The sequence below is a fragment of the Dipodomys ordii genome, unplaced genomic scaffold (genome assembly GCF_000151885.1).
Source record: "Dipodomys ordii isolate 6190 unplaced genomic scaffold, Dord_2.0 Scaffold115, whole genome shotgun sequence".
Taxonomy (NCBI): Eukaryota; Metazoa; Chordata; class Mammalia; order Rodentia; family Heteromyidae; genus Dipodomys; species Dipodomys ordii.
In genome coordinates this window covers 1,932,104-1,950,738 of record NW_012267331.1, presented here as the reverse complement: position 1 = coordinate 1,950,738, position 18,635 = coordinate 1,932,104, and the positions used below count along the sequence as shown (strand labels likewise).

General features: G+C 49.6%; 1 protein-coding gene across 1 annotated transcript in view; it reads right to left on the bottom strand.

The window, feature by feature from the left end:
- The window catches only part of Dcdc2c (doublecortin domain containing 2C), a 68,675-nt gene extending 50,066 nt beyond the window's left edge, over positions 1-18,609 (bottom strand). The window contains exons 1-4 of the mRNA XM_013028876.1: positions 18,323-18,609; positions 16,064-16,115; positions 12,512-12,588; positions 1,627-1,755 (exon numbers count right to left, since the gene is read on the bottom strand). Coding sequence (XP_012884330.1) covers positions 1,627-1,755; positions 12,512-12,588; positions 16,064-16,115; positions 18,323-18,609 — 545 coding nt within the window. The remainder of the gene's footprint in view (positions 1-1,626; positions 1,756-12,511; positions 12,589-16,063; positions 16,116-18,322) is intronic.
- Positions 18,610-18,635: the final 26 nt, after the last annotated feature.

The following is an 18,635-nucleotide window of genomic DNA, read 5'->3' as shown; positions in this document are numbered from 1 at the left end:
CTCTACCACTTGAGCCAAAGCGCCACTTCCAGCTTTTTTGTTTTTGCTTATGTGGTACTGAGGAATAGAACCCAGGGCCTCAGGCATGCAAGGCAAGCGCTCTGCCTCTGAGCCACCTTCCCAGCCTGCCTTTAATTTTCTTTTCATGCCATGTCTTCTTTTTTTTGGGGGGGGGTCCAGTCGTGGAGCCTGAACTCTGGGTCTGGGCGCTGTCCCTCAGCTCTTCAGCTCAAGGCTAGCGCTCTACCACTTGAGCCACAGTGCCACTTCTGGCTTTTTTTTTCTGCTTATGTGGTGCTGAAGAATCGAACCCAGGGCCTCATGCATGCAAGGCAAGCGCTCTACCACTGAGCCACCTTCCCAGCCCTCGAGCCATGTCTTTGACTTTGGTACTAATATTGACTTGTAAAGTAAGTTTCAACTTTCCCTTCCTCCTTAATTTGAATGGGTGTGAGAAGTGATGGATACTAATTCTTTGAATGTTTCGTAGAATTTGCTTGTGAGCACACACCTGGACCTGAGCTTTTCTACCTATGGAGGTTTTTGACAGCAGGCTCTCTGCTTGTCTGTTGTTGGTCTGTTGAGACTTTCTATTTCTTCCTGATTCCGTCTGAGTAGGTTGTCTGACTCTCAGAATTTCCCCCACTTTCTGGGTCTGTCCCATCTGTTCCCCCAGGTTTCTAACAACCATCTCTTTCCAGCCCTTGAGTTTCTGTGGAGACGCTTGTACTGTTCTCCACTCTCATTTATATTGATGTATTCGGGTCACAGCTTGTCTTCTTGGCTAGTCTATCTATTTTACCTTTTGTTACCAAAAAATTATTTTTTGTTTTATTATCTTTTCTACTGTTTTCCTAGTCTCCGTGTGCTTTGTTTCGGCTCTGGCCTTTATCATTTCCCTTCCTTACACTGACTTTGTGCTTAATTTATTCTTTTTTTTTCACATTCTGAATTTCTTCTACTAAAAGAAGTTCGTCTTATCTTACACCCGCACGGTCCCGTCTCTGCCTCCCCTGCCAACGTCACACATCCGCTGAGTGGATCGAGGTTGACAGCAAAGGTGAAAACTATTTTGTTTCCTCATCAGTCACAGAGGCCCTCCTGCAGTAAGAGGTGTTAAAGCTCCTCTGCGCAGCCCCAGCAACACCACGAAGAGCTCATGAAGAACAATTAGACACTAGCATGTCTGGTTGGTGTGTTGTCAGTGCTCAAGGTTCATGACAAGTTAGCGCAGGTCTGCTGATCCAACAGGAAGGTTTTTTTGTTTTGTTTTGTTTTTCCCCATAGGAGAAATTTTTATGTGTATCAAATTACACAATACTATAAGTAAGCATAAGGTCATAATTTGAATATTGTAATATAATACTTGGAAAATTATTCAATTACCAATATTTATTACGTTTGAGTACACACACTGAAGAGATGATTTGCAGAAATTTGGCACCATAAATATTTTTGTACATTATTTCACTTCTTATCGTGTCTATACATGGTATTTACTTCGGTGTGGATTCAGGTGTATGTGGTGACTTCATCTGTTTTTCACACAACAGGAAGTTTGTACAGTCACCCAGCCAAACCCAGCCACCACCACCCAGGCCCCCCACTGGCAGGCCATTTCCTTACTTCCGAACACCTCCAAGAGGGAAGACTTTCTCGCCCACTGTGGCCAGCACACTATTCCAATCTGACAGGCTGAACTTGGGTATAATCACCTTGACAGGTGGGATAAATAATCTTCCATTTGTAAAGACACTGCAAGAACAAGAAGGACAGCATGTGTTACTACTTTAAATTTAAGGGGAAACTTAGATGGAATATTATGTATCTGTTCTAGCTGCGCATGCAGAGAGAGCTGCAGCCGTGCACCGGCACCCAGTATGCAGCAAGAACTGCAGCCGTGCACCGGCACTGAGCATGCAGAGCGCTGTAGCCATGCACCGGCACCGAGCCACGCTGGCGGCCCCCGTCACACAGCCCACCCTGCGAGCGCCACGTGTGCGGCATGATCGTGGTGTGAGGGTATGCCTTCAGCATCTCCTACAGTGCTCAGAAATGCAGCACAAAACCCTGCTTCCTATAACGGGATGAGCCTTCAATGCTGAGTAAGGTGGGGAAAAGCGGTGTCTGTCTGGAAAGCAAATGGGGAGCTGACACCCCGGAAAGTGCTGGGGCCACTCGAGTCTGTGCAGCACTGACCGCACAGCCCACTGGCTGCCTCGAGTCCATGCAGTCTGTGCGGTGTCTATGCAGCCTGCTGGGAAGCCCCGGAACCCAGGACCCTCCTACCTCAGCTCCCCGGCCCAGGGTCGGTTATTATTTCTGTATGTTGCAGGAAAGAAGACTTAGCAGATTTTTCAAAACCAATAAGAGTTATTAGTCTTCTCGTGTTAATTATACCCTGCCATCCTAATCACTCACTGTTAAAAACTCCTGCAACTCACATTAACATAAATTAGCCACACATGAAGGTGCACACCTGTAGTGCCACAACCAGGAAGCAGAGGTACAAAGTCAAGACCAGCTTGGATCATGTGGTAAAACCTTGTCCAGAAAATAATAAAGTAAAATAATGATACAATTGTATGATGCAACTTTACAACTTTTCTGGTGTTTCATTGCCTTTATTGTCACTGTGGTTTTGTTCTCTTCCTTAAATGCAAATTACTTGGCATTTGATAAACCTCTGCCTTTATCTGAGGGAATACGAATGTTAACGTGCTTGTGACACTAGAGAGAACACGTTTTCTCTACTAAGACTCTAGCGAGCCAGGTACTGGTGGCTCATGCTTGTAATCTGAGCTACTAAGAAGGCTGAGATCAGGAGGGTACTAGTTCAAGGCTAGACAAAGATGTCCACAGACTCCATGTCAACCACTAGCTGAGCATGAGGTGCATGCCTGATATCCTAGCTACACAGAAAGCTGAAGAAATTTAGTTTCAGCCTATCCCATACAGCAAAGTTCACAGGATCCAGAGAAGACTGGAGGTAGCCATGGCAGCCATGCACCTGACTCTGGCACAAACAGGAAATCACCACCCAGGCCAACCTGGGCAGAAAGCTAGACCCGATCCCAAAAGAAGCTAGGTCAAAAAAGGGCTCGGGGAGCAGCTCAGGCTGAACAGCACCTGCTGAGCAAGCACAAAGCCTGAGCCTGAACCCCAATACATCCCCCAAAAACTGGTCTGTGGCAAAAGAGACTACAGTCCATTTCATCCATATACCTCAACATTGCCTGGACCCAACCCCAGAAAGAAATGATCCATGCAGTGATCAGAGCAGGACTCATCCACGTGCTTCATTTACAATCACAGTGTAGAGCCAGCAACATGTCTCCAACCATTGGTTTTCATAATTGGATTATACACAAAGTCTTTCTAAAGGTAGATTCTTATCATTAAGAAAGCCTGAAGAAGCTGGGTGCCGGTGGCTCATACCTGTAATCCTAGCTACTGAGGAGGCTGAGATCTAAGGGTCAGAGGTTCAAAGCCAGCCCAGGCAGAAAAGACTCTTATCTCCAATAAACCACTCAGAAAACCAGAAGTGGCACTGTGGCTCAAGTGATAAAGTGCTATGTGTAGAGAGCTGCGTGCAGCCGCACCTGGAAGATGGTGCCAGCGTCCGCCCTCCGCCTTCCCGATGGCGAGGGCTCTCTGTGGTAAACAACTCCTTATATGGCTAAGGCAAAGAATCTGGCTTGCTTCCGCGCACCTGAACCTATTGGTGGTTCCCACGTGGCGTATCAGGGTTGGCTACCCAGCGGGTACTTAAGGCTGTGGGGAATTCTCCCCGGGGTTGGGGTCAGAAGATTGCTCAAAGGTCCTGAATAAACTGCAGAGAGAAGAGTTCGGTGTCTTCCTTGCCAGTGAGGCAGTAGTGACAATGCTAGCTTTGAGCTGAAGAGCTGAGGGACAGCACTCAGGCCCAGAGTTCAAGCCCCACGACCAACAAAAAAAAGTCTGAAGATGTTTCCCAGACTCTATGTATAACAGCCATGGTTTTGATACACTGGATAGAGAGGTCCTCTGCATTTCACTAGCAAGCCAACCTGCTTTCCTCCTACTGAACTTTGCTTTGTCATATACTTTCTTTTTTCTTTTTTGTCGGTCCTGGGGCTTGAACTCTGGGTGGGTCTGGGCGCTGTCCCTTAGCTCTTCAGCTTAAGGGAAGCACTCTACCACTTGAGCCACAGCACCACTTCTGGTTTTCTGGTGGTTAAGTGGAGATAAGAGTCTCATGGCCTTTCCTTACAAGGCTGGCTTTGAACCGCAATCCTCAGGTCTGGGCCTCCGGACTAGGTAGGATTGCAGGTGCGAGCCACCAGCTCCCAGCTGCTTTTTCTAATTGTATCCCTTTATGCACGTTCAGCCCTTGCTGTTCTGAGTGTGCCCATTACCACACATCCAACACCAGAGCAACAGTCACAGTCTGCGGTTCATTCTTCAGCTTTCCAGATGAATTTTAGAGGTTTTTTTTTCTTCTTAACATGTTTTATTAGAATATTGTTAGCATTATATCACCAGATTTGGGGAAAACATTGGCACATTTTAGAACATTTTTATCACTTGCCATTTGAATTTTCTTGTAAAAACTATTAAAGTGTTGATTCTTTAAAAAAAAAAAGTCTGAAGAGAGTATGCAATATGCATGTGTGGAAATGGCATGATGAAACCTTACTCTTTAACTAATATACACCATAAAAATAAATATTATAATAAGATCACGCCTTTTGCCTAGTCTCTTAGGGTGTTGAGAAACAGGTAGACTCACGCACGCTGATCCATGGAAATGAAGCGCCGTCTTCTGGAAGGGCCTGTGGCAAGGCAGATGTGTGCAGGACTGGCGACGGCCCTCCATCCCCCCTGCAGGGGAGGTTCCCCTCAGGAACCAACCCAGCTCACACCGGAAGACAGCTCTCCTGTTAGCATTATTTATCAAAGCAGTAATACAAACACCTAACCCCTCTTAGTGTGAAGGAATGGTTAAGATAATGGCTTGGCATTAAATTATTCATCCATCCAAGACTTATGTTGAGTTCATACTGACCAGAGAAAAATAGTCAAATAGATATTTAAACAAAAAAGCAAAATAAAAAACACTAGCACCACATCTGTTATCATGGCTACCTAGGAGGCTAAGGCCTAGCAAACTGACAATTAAAAGTCAGTCCAGGAAGAAAAGTCCTCAAGACTCCACCTCCAATTAACCAGTGAAAAGTCAGACTGGAGGTATGGTTTAAGTGGTAGAGAACCAACTATGAGCAAGCACGCCAAATGAGCCTGGGCCCGAGTTCAAGCCCTGGTACCTAAAAGGGGAGGGGGGAGGGAACAGTACCAAGCTAAAGAGAGCACGTGGAGTAAATGTGACTCAAGGTTATCAGTGACTATTTCTGAGCAGAGGGGTAACTGGTGATTTTTATTTTATTCTTTGCCCATTTCAAGATTCCCATTTTTCACAATAATAAAGTAATTATAAGGGAAAATATCTGGAAGATATTTAGGAATGTTTAAAGGAAAGAAATAAATAGAATCTCAAGGTTTTTATGTTTGGTGTGTGTGTGTGTGTGCGCTCTGTGTGTGTGCACACGTGCGTGCGCACACACACACACCTGTTCTGGGTCTGGGCACTGTCCCTGAGCTTTTGCAAGGCAAGCACTCTACCACTTGAGCCACAATTCTACTTCCAGCTTTTTTTGGAGATAAGCATCTCACAGGTTTTTCTGCCCAGGTTGGCTTTGAATTGTGATCCTCAGATCTCAGCCTCCTGAGAAGCTAGGCTTACTGGCGTGAGCCACCATGCCCAGCTTGGTTGAAAGAATCACGAGTTCATGGGCAAGTGGGGCCTAGGACTCCTCAATGAGCTACAGCAGCAGCTCAGGAGCCTGCCAGGCCGGGCTGTCTAAGGTTCCAGGGCCCATCTCCACCTGGCTGGATGGCTTCCCTCACAGTGCCCTGAAGTCCAGTCACAGACAACCCTGCCACTGTCAGACAGGTGTGTGTGTGGACTCTAGAATTCTGTGTGGCCATCTGACAAAGCACAATACATCTATCAGTGCGAACGGAAAGAAAATCTCTGTGATGAACTTCATAGTGGGAAGAAGTAAAGGCGCATATCCCTGCATGCTGGGAAACAAATGCAAGGGACATTTACTTCATATCTCTTTGTTCTTCTTGTTACTAGCGTGTATTAGTGGTGCAAAAGACTGGCAGGTGGGCGCTGGGGGAGGGATCTGTCCAAGACTGGGGCTTGAACTCGGGATCTGATGCTTGTTTTTGCTCTCTGGCTGGCGTCCTATGGTCTGAGCCACACTTCCAACCCCTGTGACAGGTGTAGGGCTTGAACTGAACCTGTCTGCACACCCGCGTGGCTCACAGTACCTTCTGCGAGGTCCGCTGTTACTCTGAAGTTTGCATTCATAGGAACTTGGCACCCGCTCTCTGGCTCAGCATGTGTTCTTTGTTCTGTACTTTGGGTGTTTTAACTAGAGATGATGTGGAATGATTAGATATGTGGCCATATCTAATTGGATTCTAAAAGTCTCTTGTTCTTAGTGTCCATGTCTTCCCCTCAGGTTTCCTCTGCCTCTAAGTTATATCTTGGTTCCTTAGGAGACATCATAGATTCATAGCTTGCCCTCTTCATTGTGTCCCAGAGTTCTTGGATCCTGTGGTTATGACTGCTTATTTTTTCAGCTTTATTGTTCTCTAAATATAATAATTCCTTACCTTTTCTTTAACTCCTGATGTTTTTTCCATCTGACTGGTCTAGCCTATTTGGTGATGCCTTCTGCTGAGTTTTTATTTGATTTATTGAGCTTTCTACTTCCAAGATTTCTATTCAGGTTTTTTTCTCAGAATCTCTATCTCTTCGATAAATTTCTTACCATATCTTGACTTCTTTACTTCCGTCATGGGTTTATTCAAATCTCTTTTGAGAACACTATTTTTAACCCTAGAGCCTTGAGTTTTTTGGCATTTAACCATTTCAAAATCTTTCTGTTAAGTTATGAAGTTACGATTTGGGGGAGTCCTGTCTCTTCTTTTTTAATATGTGGAGCTTCCCTACTGGAACGTGTGCATCCTTTGGGATACGTAACTACTCGCTCTTAGGTGAGGGTCTTAATGAGCTCCTTCACTGAGGACTCCACGGGGCCAGAGAAAACAAACCACTGCAACAACACCACAACCAACCAGACACAAAAATGCAGTGAACATCAAGTAAGGACATCCACTACATCACAAAGAACCCTAAGACATAAATAATAGAAAACCAAAGGAACATATTAGAAGATCCAGACAAATCTACACACCAACAGCTTGGTTTTTACAAAGCCCAAAATATACATTAGAGAAAAGATGGACTCCAATAAATGTTACTGAGAGATGGAAATACTCTCGTGCAGAGGACTGAAGCTGGACCCCAGTCTCTTATCCTGCACTAATATCAACTCAAGATGGATCAAAGACTTCAGTGTAAGACCTGAAACTCTGAACCTTCTACAAAACAAGAAAAGCAGACAGAGGAAATAACTTCCTGAATACAACTCCTATTGTAGCACACAGAAGTGAATATTGACAAACAGGAAGCTAAAAAGCTTTTGCACATAACTAGTATACATCTAGGACAAGCAGAAAAGGTCAAAAGCTATGTACATATGTATGACCATATAAGATGGTGCTAAGCAAAATGAACCCCAAGATAGGGACACAAGAGGTTTTATCTTTGTTGCTGTTTTGTTTTTTTTTGGTTGGTCATGGGGCTTGAACTCTGGGCTTGGGCACTGTCCCTCAGCTCTTCAGCTCAAGGCCAGCGCTCTACCACTTGAGCTACAGTGCCACTTCCGGTTTTCTGGTGGTTTATTGGAGATAGGAGTCTCACGGTCTTTCCTGCCCAGACTGGCTTTGAACCGGGATCCTCAGATCTCAGCCTCCTGAGTAGCTAGGATTACAGGCGCGAGCCACTAGTGCCCGGTTTGTTGCTGTTGTTTTTAATGTACTTATAATGTACTATGTGATTTTTTTTGTTTCTCTTGTATGTTCTTTCCCCATGGTATACCCCTGTTATCACTGTATTTGATTCTGGTGCCCTGCATCTTGTATAGACATTTTTCTAATGAGGGGGAGGGAAACAACAAAATGCTGAAATAAAGATACAGGTTGACCCACTGTAATGATGAGATGTACGAGACCCTATGTTGAAAATGAACTTTACAACTTTGGGGGGGAGGGAGGAGTTGGGGATGTGGGGAGGGAAGGGATAGTAGGGGAAAAACAAAGGAGGGGGTAACAATGCTTGATAGTAAATGTACTCATTACCTTACTCATGTAACTGTAACCCCTCTGTACAGTATCTTTGCAATAAATAAATAAATAAATATATATATATATATATAAAGCTTTTGCACAGCAGAGAAAAGAGTTGCTAAGCTAAAATTGCAGCCTGCAAAATTGGAAAAAGACCTTTACTTACTATACATTTGACTAGGGCCCAATGTCCAGAATATAGAAGGAACTCAAGACACGAAACCCCCAAAGAATCAATGACATGATTAGTAAATGTCAGAAAGCTAAATAGAGACTTCTCAGAGGAAGCAGAATGGCCAACACACACATGAAGAAATTGCTCAGCAATTTCCTGTCCATAAAGGAAATGCAAATCAAAACAGCACTGAGATCCCATCTCATGCTAGCCAGAATGGCCATCATCAAGAACACAAACAACAACCCGGAGGATGTGGGAAAAAAGGAACCCTAATACGTTGTTGGTAGAAATGCACATTACTGTAACCACTATGGAAACCAGTATGGAGGTTCCCCAAAAAAGTTAAAAACAGGACTACTGTATGATCAGTGGTATCACTTGGGCGTTTAGCCAAAGAAATGTAATCATGGGTGTATAACAGCAGTACCTGCATTCCTATGGTCACTGAAGCAGTTTCCAACAGTCCAGATGCCCCACAGTCAACAAAGGGATGAAGAAAATGCCACACACACACACACACACACACACACACACACAGGAATTCTACACAGCCATCAGAAAGAATGAAACTGTGTCATTTGCAGAAAAATCGATGAAGTAGGCCAGGCTCAGAAGGAAAAAGAGTGCATGTTTTCTGTCATTTGTGGATGTATATGAACACATACAGGGTCATACACATACATGTACAGACAATCAAACTGACTGAGTATGGATTACACAGGAGTGAGGCTCCATGGTGAATGACTTGCAGGAAGTTTAACAGAAAGAAGATTGGGAATCTGAAACGTGTTAACTTGGGGGTGGGGTCAGACAAGTGGAGAGGAGGAAGATGAGTGAACACAGTCGTGATTGACAGTGGGCACATGTGAAAACAGACCTAGGCAATCTGATGAGACGGTGTGGAGAGGGGCTGTCAGGAGGAGGCTGCACTGGGGCAGAGCAGACAGGGGAACTGGGGACAGGGCAGACAGGGGAACTGGGGCAGAGCAGACAGGGGCAGAGCAGACAGGGGAACTGGGGACAGGGCAGACAGGGGAACTGGGGCAGAGCAGACAGGGGAACTGGGGACAGGGCAGACAGGGGAACTGGGGACAGGGCAGACAGGGGAACTGGGGCAGAGCAGACAGGGGCACTGGGGCAGAGCAGACAGGGGAACTGGGGACAGGGCAGACAGGGGAACTGAAACCTCCTGGTACAAGTATTTGAAAATAATAAATCTATAAAAATGTTAAAAGTACAATAATAAAAGCATAAACCAAAGGGGGTCAGGGAATAAAGAAGCAAAGGTCAGAAAAGAAAAAGAAAGTTAGGAAGATGAAAAGAAGATTACAGGCTCAGGCCTGTCATCCTAGCTACTCAGGAGACTGAGATCTGAGGATCACGATCCAAAGCCAGCCCGGGCAGGAAAAGTCCATGAGACTCTTATCTCCAATAAACCACCAGAAGACTGGAAGTGGTGGTGTGCCTCAAGAGGTAGAGCGCTAGCCTTGAGCTGAAGAGCTGAGGGACAGCACCCAGGCCCAGAGTTTAAGCCCCATGACCAACAAAAGAAAAAAAGAAAAGGGTATTTTGTAGACATAAATCTGGTTATAAAGTAGAGGAAAGTATAAATAAAAGAGAAATAAAAACAGAAACAAGTGGTAAAGTACCTGCCTGGCAAACACGAGGCCCAAGTTCAAATCCTAATATTGTCTAAATAAATACTTCAATAAAGTAAAAAATAATATTGAAAATACAGTAAAAAAGGAAAAAAGTTTGTTGTTGTTGTTGTTTGTTTGTGGAGCTTGAACTCTGGGCCTGGGCACCGTCCCTCAGGTCCTCAGCTCAAGAGTAATGCTCTAGCACTTGAGCCACAGCACCACTTCTGGTTTTCTGGTGGTTCATTGGAGATACGTGCAAGGTTCAGATCTCAGCCTCCTGAGCAGCTAGGATGACAGGCATGAGCCACTGGCACCTGGCAAGTTGTATTGCTGCTGTTTTTTAAAACAAAGAATCAAAGAAGCTTCTTTCTGAGTCCTGTAACGCTGGATCCTCCAAGTGTGGGGTGGGGAAGCTAGGGAGGTAGCAGGCTGTACCCAGGCATCCCGAGGCTCCCAGGGTGTCCCCAAGTGCACACTGAGTGAGGAGAGCAAACAGAGCCAGCTCTGCATGCAGAGGGAGCCCTGAGGGGGCCTGGCCCTCTCCACAGCAGGACCTAGGCTCAGTTACCAGCTCTTCTTGACATGATCAGCCAAAGCTCTGCCAGGGATGCCAGTTCTCCCTCCCATTAACAAGGCAGGCTCAGAGGACCTGCCTCCCTCCAGCTCCTGAGAGCTGCTCCCGTGCCAGGCCAGGCTGTGCTTGCGAAGCCGCCACGCAAACGTGAGCAGCCTTCTTGGTAGACGGCTATTTGGGTCCATCTAGTGGAGCCTGCAGCTCATGGATGGAGGACGGAGGAGGGAGCCCAGGCCGCACACACTCCGTCCCCCACATCCTGCCCCCGCTGGATGTTACAGAGTTACAAACAGCCTGGAATGCCTAACACGTGAGAATCGCGGTGCCTCGGGCCACGCCCCACAACGAAGCTGCGAGGAGACAGGCCTTGGCAGGAAGGACCCCGCCACGTCTCTTCCCAGGTAAGGAAGGCTTCGCAGTCTGTAGAATTCCACATAACTGGCCCTGACAAGAAGCGTGTGGGGACGTGGCCTGTGTGCAGGAGCGGTTCTCAGGACACGCGGGTCTTAGAAAGGCAAAGTTGGACTAATTAGCGGTGTTCTTTCTTCCCCCTCTGCAGGTTGCAGAGCTGCTGGGTCACGTGTTGTCCACCAGCCTCATCTGCCCCAGGACCATTGCTTAGGATAGAGAGGGAATAAGTCTTTGGGACTCCTGTTAATGAATACCAGGCCTGGGCCTGGACACTAGGTGCTGGTGACACCCCACACACACACACCAAGAACCCCTGAATCAACTTCTTCCCATCAGGAGCAGAGCCTAAGGAAAGAGAAGGTGCCATCTTGAATTCCACACCAGGGATTTAGCCATTAAAACATTAAACACCCAGTGGGAGAGAATCCAGAAGAAGAAGCACTGCTCTGCCCCAAACACGCAGGCAAGGGCCCTGGAAACACTGCCAGCCAGACCTTAGCACCAATGCCAAAGAGAGTCCCCTCAGTCCTGCCGTCCACGAGGAGACCGGGTGTGTGGGGGTCACCCAGCCAAGACCGGAGCCAGGATGTGACCCAGTGTGCTGTCTAAATCCAGCATGGTCTCCTACAACACACACACACACACACACACACACACACACACACACCAGCCAAACACAAGGCCCGGTGCCCTCACAGGGGTCCCAGGCTGTCTGCATGTGTCCTCTTGAGAACCAGAGTCCCACAACACGTATGGCTGTGGTCTGCCAGCGCCCAGAGTGGCTTTTGTGAGCTCATCATAGTGAAAACAGATTTTGAATTTCCAATGACATCCAACAGCTGAACTGCTAGGTTTAAAAAGCAGCCTAAGGGGCTGGGAAGGTGGCTCAGTGGTAGAGCGCTTGCCTTGTATGCCTGAGGCCCTGGGGTCGATTCCTCAGCACCACATAAGCAAAGAGAAAAAATGCCGGAAGTGGCGCTGTGGCTCAAGTGGTAGAGCGCTAGCCTTGAGCTGAAGAGCTGAGGGACAGCGCCCAGGCCCAGAGTTCAGGCCCCACGACCGGACCCAAAAAAAAAAAAAAAAAGCAGCCTAAAACTAACTGGTCTGTACATCACTTTGCTCTTCATCTCTTCCCCCACCAAAAAAAAAAAAAAAAGTTCTGCAAATAACAACCTAGAAACTGCATTCCTTTCCCAAAGGGAAAGAAAGAGTGTGCAGCCCTTCCTTGCAAGGCTGGGCCATGTGCAGACAGTCCACGGGGAACTGGGCTGTCAGAGGGGGAGACAGAGAGAGAGTCAGGAGGAGGGAGGAGAAGGGGGCGGGGAGGGGAGGGCTGGTCAGGTGACAGAGGACTGCTCACAAGGACTGTGGCAGCTGTGACTGCTCTCCACGGACTGTACTCACTTTATATGTCGGGATATGCGGTGGTGCATTTGCCACCTGGAAGGCACATTAATGTCACAATGTACCACCGGCTTGATCTGAAAGAGAAAACATGAGCCTCAATTCAGTTCAAATTAGCAAACACCTGCTACCAGCAAGCATCACCCACAGGATGTAAGCTAAGGCAGGGTCCCCTGAGGTCTGCCAGGGCAGGACCTGGCAGGTACAGGGGGAAGAGTGGGGGGGGGGAGGTGGACGGGGCTGCAGCAGGTACAGGGTGATCTGCGGCTGAACATCAGGATGGAGAAGCTCAAGTGTGAGCGTGCAGGGGACCAGCGGCCAGGGGTGCTGAGGTTCCACAGTTACATCTGTGCGGCTAGGAAAATACCCAACAATCCATCCTATGAGCACTAATGCCCAAATTACACAGGAGCCAGGGCGCCCTGGGCAGCGGGCATGACCCCATCCCAGACCCCCAGCTCTGCGCGGCCCTCCTGCCACAGCCGGAGAGGCTGGGCCAAGTCCTGTGGCCTTGTCACAGCTTTACCTCGGTCTACCATCCAGGACACTCAGGAAGGGATTTCTGAGACCCGGCACTGGACGGCAAAGTCCCTCATCTCCCCGCACTGGAACATCAAGTTCACAGGAGCTGAGGTCCGTCCTGTGTGGCGCTGGGATTCCACCTCCAGTGCTCCCCGGGGAGCTACGCTGGACAAGCTCGCTGCTCACCCTGCAGAGTCCTTCCTCAGCTCCGGCCCCACAGCCAGCGGCGGCCCCGCCTGCTGTGTGCCTCTGTTCCTGCTCTTCTGCCACCCTGCGGCCTGGAGCAGACCTGCCACCATCCTCACCTAGATGATGGGGCCCTGCCAGGGCCCCGCCCCTGCCACCTCCAGGATGCCACTGGCTTCCTGACAGCAGTGCTGGGTGGAGCAGAGTCCAGATGCGTGGGGAGGCGTCTGCACTGGGAAGCCCGGCCCCAGCTCCAGCCAGCCATGCTGGCCGCTGGCCGGTCCACATGCAGGCTCCGGGCCTGGGCTGCACAGGACCTCAGAGTCCCCTGCATTAACCCTCCCCCATTCTTGTCACCCTTGGAGACCCAGCGCCATCTCCAGAGACGCCTCGGACCCACCATCCCTGAGATGCGTGCACAGCAGGGGGCACACCTGCAGGGGGCAGCCTGTGCCCTGCCCTTGCACCCAGCACACCTGCCAGCACTCATACACAGCACTCTCCAAGACAGCGTCCGCTGCCAAGGCTGGTGGCCCCTCCTCCCCCCACACCGCTAACCCCTTCAGGCTGGGACCCCTGCCCGGCACTCACCTCTCTGCCTCTCCCAGGGCTCAGAGCCTCACAGAGCTGCTCCACACACAAGCTGCCAGCCCAGCACCACGGGAGACCCGGTGAGCCCACGCCTTCGCTGGCTTCCCAGACCTCCACCCAAGGCCTCACCCCTGGAAATCACATGGCTCCGCCCATCTCCAAGGCAAGTCTCCACACAGCTTGGGGTTTCCATGCAGCTTGATCTTGTAGAAGGTAAGGGCTGGGTGGCTCACGCCTGTCATCCTAGCTACTCAGGAGGCTGAGATCTGAGGATCACGGCTCACATCCAGCCCAGGCAGGAAACTCTGGAATTCTTATCTCTAATGAACCACCAGAACACCAGAATGGCACTGTGGCTCGAAGTGGTAGAGTGCTCACCTTGAACAAAAGAGTTCAGGGACAGCGCCCACGCCCTGAGTTAAACCAAAAGAAAAAGAAAAAGGAAGGTCATCCTCCAGAGGGCAATGGCTTGTTCTGCTGAGTCCCCAGGCACCTGCCCTGCGACCAGAGCACGGCCAGAGCAGGAGACCCCTGACCCCTGCACGGAGTTCCAGTGAACAGCAGAGAGGGAGAGGCAGCACAGCTGATGCTGTGGAGTGCATTCCAGGAAAATCACAGGCAGACACACATGCATGCAAGCTTACCCGTGGTGTGCTGTGTGTAAAATTGTACACACCTGCGCACCCGTTGTGGCAAACCCAAAACCATGCATATCCACAACACGCATGCATTTACAGACCTAGTTTGACAACAAAATCATCCTCTATAAAATTCTACTAAGACACAGCCACCCTAAGAATGACTTTCTGCTTGACTGCACAGATTTATGGAAACAATGAGCTAATCGGCCTCTTGATGTGCTAATGACTCATTAACACTGATATCACCTGCCCTAATTAAATAACTCCCGCTATTCAATACCTGGTTCTTGGTTCTTTATTCCCTGTATTCTACAAATCAAATGTGATTTTCTGTTACCGTCTGCTGTCGACAAGCTTTCTCACACTGTCAGAGCGAATGGCGCCACGGACTGTCACCACTCATTCTCTGAGCCAGGTTAGGAAACTCAACAGGAATAAGTGGAGAGGTCACCCAGGTGTGCCCCACACCCCCGCTCCCAGATATGAAACTCCCAACAGGTCATCCCTGATTGCGGAAGCAGCCAGACCAGGCCAATTGGTTACATAATCCTGCCAAGAACACCAGCTCCACAGGATGGAAAGCCATCCACACGCACGGATGCAGCCACACACATCACTTACACCTGGTGACAGTTCTCTAAGGTAGAGGGTGCCACCTCCACTCCATGGAGGAGGACAGGAACCGCAGGGGGGTGACTCAGAGGAGATACCATCATACCGAGCGCTAGGCTTCACTTCTGTCATCCTCGCTACCTGGGAGGCTGAGATTTGAAGGATTGTGGTTCAAAGCCAGTCTGAGCAAAATATTAGCGAGATGTGACTCAACCAATAAGTAAAGCTGGGCATGGTGCTGTGTGTCTGTCACCTAAGCTACACAGGGAGTGTAAATAGAGGATCGGGGTCCAGACAGGCCCCGGCGAAAAGCCAGGCTCTATTAGGAAGAGTCACAAAAGTCAAAAGAACTGGAGGTATGGCTACGTGGTGGAACATCTGCCCAATAAGCACAGGGCACCGAGATCAAACCCATGGTGAAAAAGGGCAAGGTAGAAACCACCAGAATGCCCCTGCTGTCCCCCTACAGCACGTGCCCACTGCTTCACACAAACGTCATGCAGGACAGCCCACTAAAACCCACCTACTCTTGTTGCTTACACGGAAGGGGTATTTCTCTTAACAAGTTACATGGTGATCTTCTTGCTTAGAACAAGCTCATGTTAATGGAACCGTGGCAGCCCCATCCTGTAGACTCTTTAAACGCCTATCAAGTACAAACTTGTTGAATACGTTGAGAAAACCTTCAAAGTCAACATCCTAATTAGCTTCAGCGTTATATCACTTAAAATAACTCTCCCTGCTGACCATCTTTCTAAACCCCCCAAAGGCAAAATGAAAACGTCCATCCACGGCTGCACAGTGCCGGCCAGAAGGGCCATCTCCTGTGCTGTTTTTGCCGCTCATATCGCTGTGCTGTCTGTGTGCTTCTTTGACAAGTGGGACAGTTTCCCTACCAAACACTGATTTTAAGACGCCAGCTGTCCCATCACACGTTTTTCCTTTTACAAAATCATCTAACTCATCTTGTAATTTTAATTAGTTAGCAGTGAACACTTACTTCCTTCAACTTTCTCATCTTTGTAGGTTTTCTGGGAACTATATGAATATAACTGCAAGAGAAGAAAGGAAAAAATGTAATTATATCTGGAGTTATCAATTGCCTTCTCCCCACCACCCCCCCCACAGTGGGAGGACAGTATTGGGGTTTGAACGCAAGGTCTCAAAATTTCTAAATAGATGCTCTACCACTTGGGCCATAATCCAGACCTGAGAAAACAGAATTCGAAGGCAAATATAGACGCAGACATCTGGGCCTGTGTAGAAATACATCATAGCAGTTCAGAGCCAGAATCAAGATGCAATGCTAGAATCCTCCCCAGCGTGCAATGTCCAGTGTGCACTAGCCACGCCCAGCATGCACCAGCAATTCCCAGTGTGCACCAGCCATACCCAGCATACACCAGCCACGCCCAGCATGCACCAGCAATTCCCAGTGTGCACTAGCCACACCCAGCATGCACCAGCAATGTCCAGCGCGCACCAGAAATGCTCAGTATGCACTAGCAACTCCCAGCATGTACCAGCAATACCCAGCATGCACCAGCAATGGCCAGTGTGCACCAGCCATGCCCTGCAGGATGATGTCCTAACAGCAACACTGCCCTTGGCCTACAGGAACTGTCTCTAAAGAACATGGCTGATGGGCTGGGAAGGCGGCTCAGTGGTAGAGTGCTTGCCTTGCATGTATGAGGCCCTGGGTTCGATTCCTCAGCACCACATAAGCTGAAAAAAGCCGAAAGTGGCACTGTGGCTCAAGTGGTAGAGCGCTAGCCTTGAGCTAAGAGTTGATGGACAGCGCCCAGGCCCAGAGTTCAGGCCCCATGCCCGACAAAAAAAAAAAAAACATGTCTGTTGCCAGGTGCTGGTGGCTCACACCTATAATCCCAGATACTCAAGAGGCTGAGATCTGGGGATCGAAGTTCAAAGCCAGACTGGGTAGGCAAGTCCATGAGGCTTTATCTCCAATTAACCACCAGAAAAAAAAAAAAAACAGAAGTGGAGTTGTGGTCCAAAGTGATAGGGCTCTAGTCTTGAGCACAAAAAGCTCAAGGTCAGCTCCCGGGCCCCAATTTCAAGTCCTACGACCCAAAAAAAAAAAAAAAAAGAAAGAAAGAAAGAAGAAAAGAACACAGCTATCCCTCAACATATTGATAATGGCCTTAGAAATAAATTATCTCCTGGGTGCTGGTGGCTCACACTTGTAACCCAGTTTAACTACTTAGGAGCTGAGATCTGAGAATTGTGGTTCAAAACCAGTTGGAACAGGAAAGACTGTGAAGTTCTTATCTCCAATTAACCATGAGGAAACCAGAAGTGGAGCTGTGGCTCAAAGTGATAGATTTCTAGATTTGAACAAAAGAGCTCATGGACCGTGTCCAGGCCCTGAGTTCAAGCCCCACGGCCAACAAATTAAAATATAAATAAATAAGTAAATAAATAATCTAAGACCATGTACTGCTGGCTTGTTTGTAATCCTAGCTACTCAGAAAGCTTAGATCTGTGGATTATGGTTGGAAGCTAGCCTGAGCAGGAAAGTCCATGAGACTCATCTCCAATTAACCACCAAAAAGCTGGGCTCCTGTGCGTTTGAGGCGCTCTGCCACCTGAGCAGCGCCGGCCTTTGCGCTGAGCTCGGCACCGGGCCAGGTCTGCATTCACGTCCAGGTACAGCGCACACCTGTAAGCCTGGGGGGAGGGGGGGACTGACCCACGGCCGGCCCACCGGACAAGATCCTGAGGCTCTTCGCCAACTAGGCGTGGCATGCCCTCCCCTCCCTCCCTCCCTGCCTCCCCACGGCCCTCCCTGTGCGGCCCCAGGAATCCCCCTCCCGCACCTATGGATGCTCTGGTCCCAGGGGCGGCGCCTGGCGCACAGACCCCAGCAGACAGCGCGAGCAGGACAGCAAGACAGGAAGACACCCCAGACCATGCACCTGCCCTGGCCCGCCCAGTACCCGACCTGCACCCCCAAGCACCCCAACCCCCTCCCGCACTCAGGCTTCTAGAAGCGCTTGCGGCCAGCCCCGCCCCCTGCTCCCGGCCCCGCCCCTCACTCCGGTTCTTGAAGCACTAGGGCCGGCCACGACCCCCAGCTCCTGGCCCCGCCCCTGGCTCCCGGCCCTGCCCCCTGCTCCTGGCCCCGCCCCTGGCTCCCGGCCCCGCCCCTCACTCACTCCAGCTTCTTGAAGCGCTCGCGGCCGGCCCCGCCCCCTGCTCCCGGCCCCGCCCCCTGCTCCCGGCCCCGCCCCTCACTCACTCCAGCTTCTTGAAGCGCTCGCGGCCGGCCGCCACGTACTTGCCGCCGGCCTGCAGCGCGTCGAGCTCGCGCACCATGCGGCCCCGCGAGGGCGTGTAGAGCCGCCGCACCCCGAAGGGCACCTCCACCTGCTCCGTCAGCTGCTCCAGCAGCGCCTCGAAGTTGGCGACGCGGCGCCGCGAGAACACGAACTTGCGGCCCACGAAGAACTGGTCCCCGTTGCGGTACACCAGGATGGTCTTGGCCGGCGTGGTGTCCACCAGCGCGTAGGGCCCGCGCGTGCCCATGGCCGGGCCCCGGGCCGCGCCCGCTC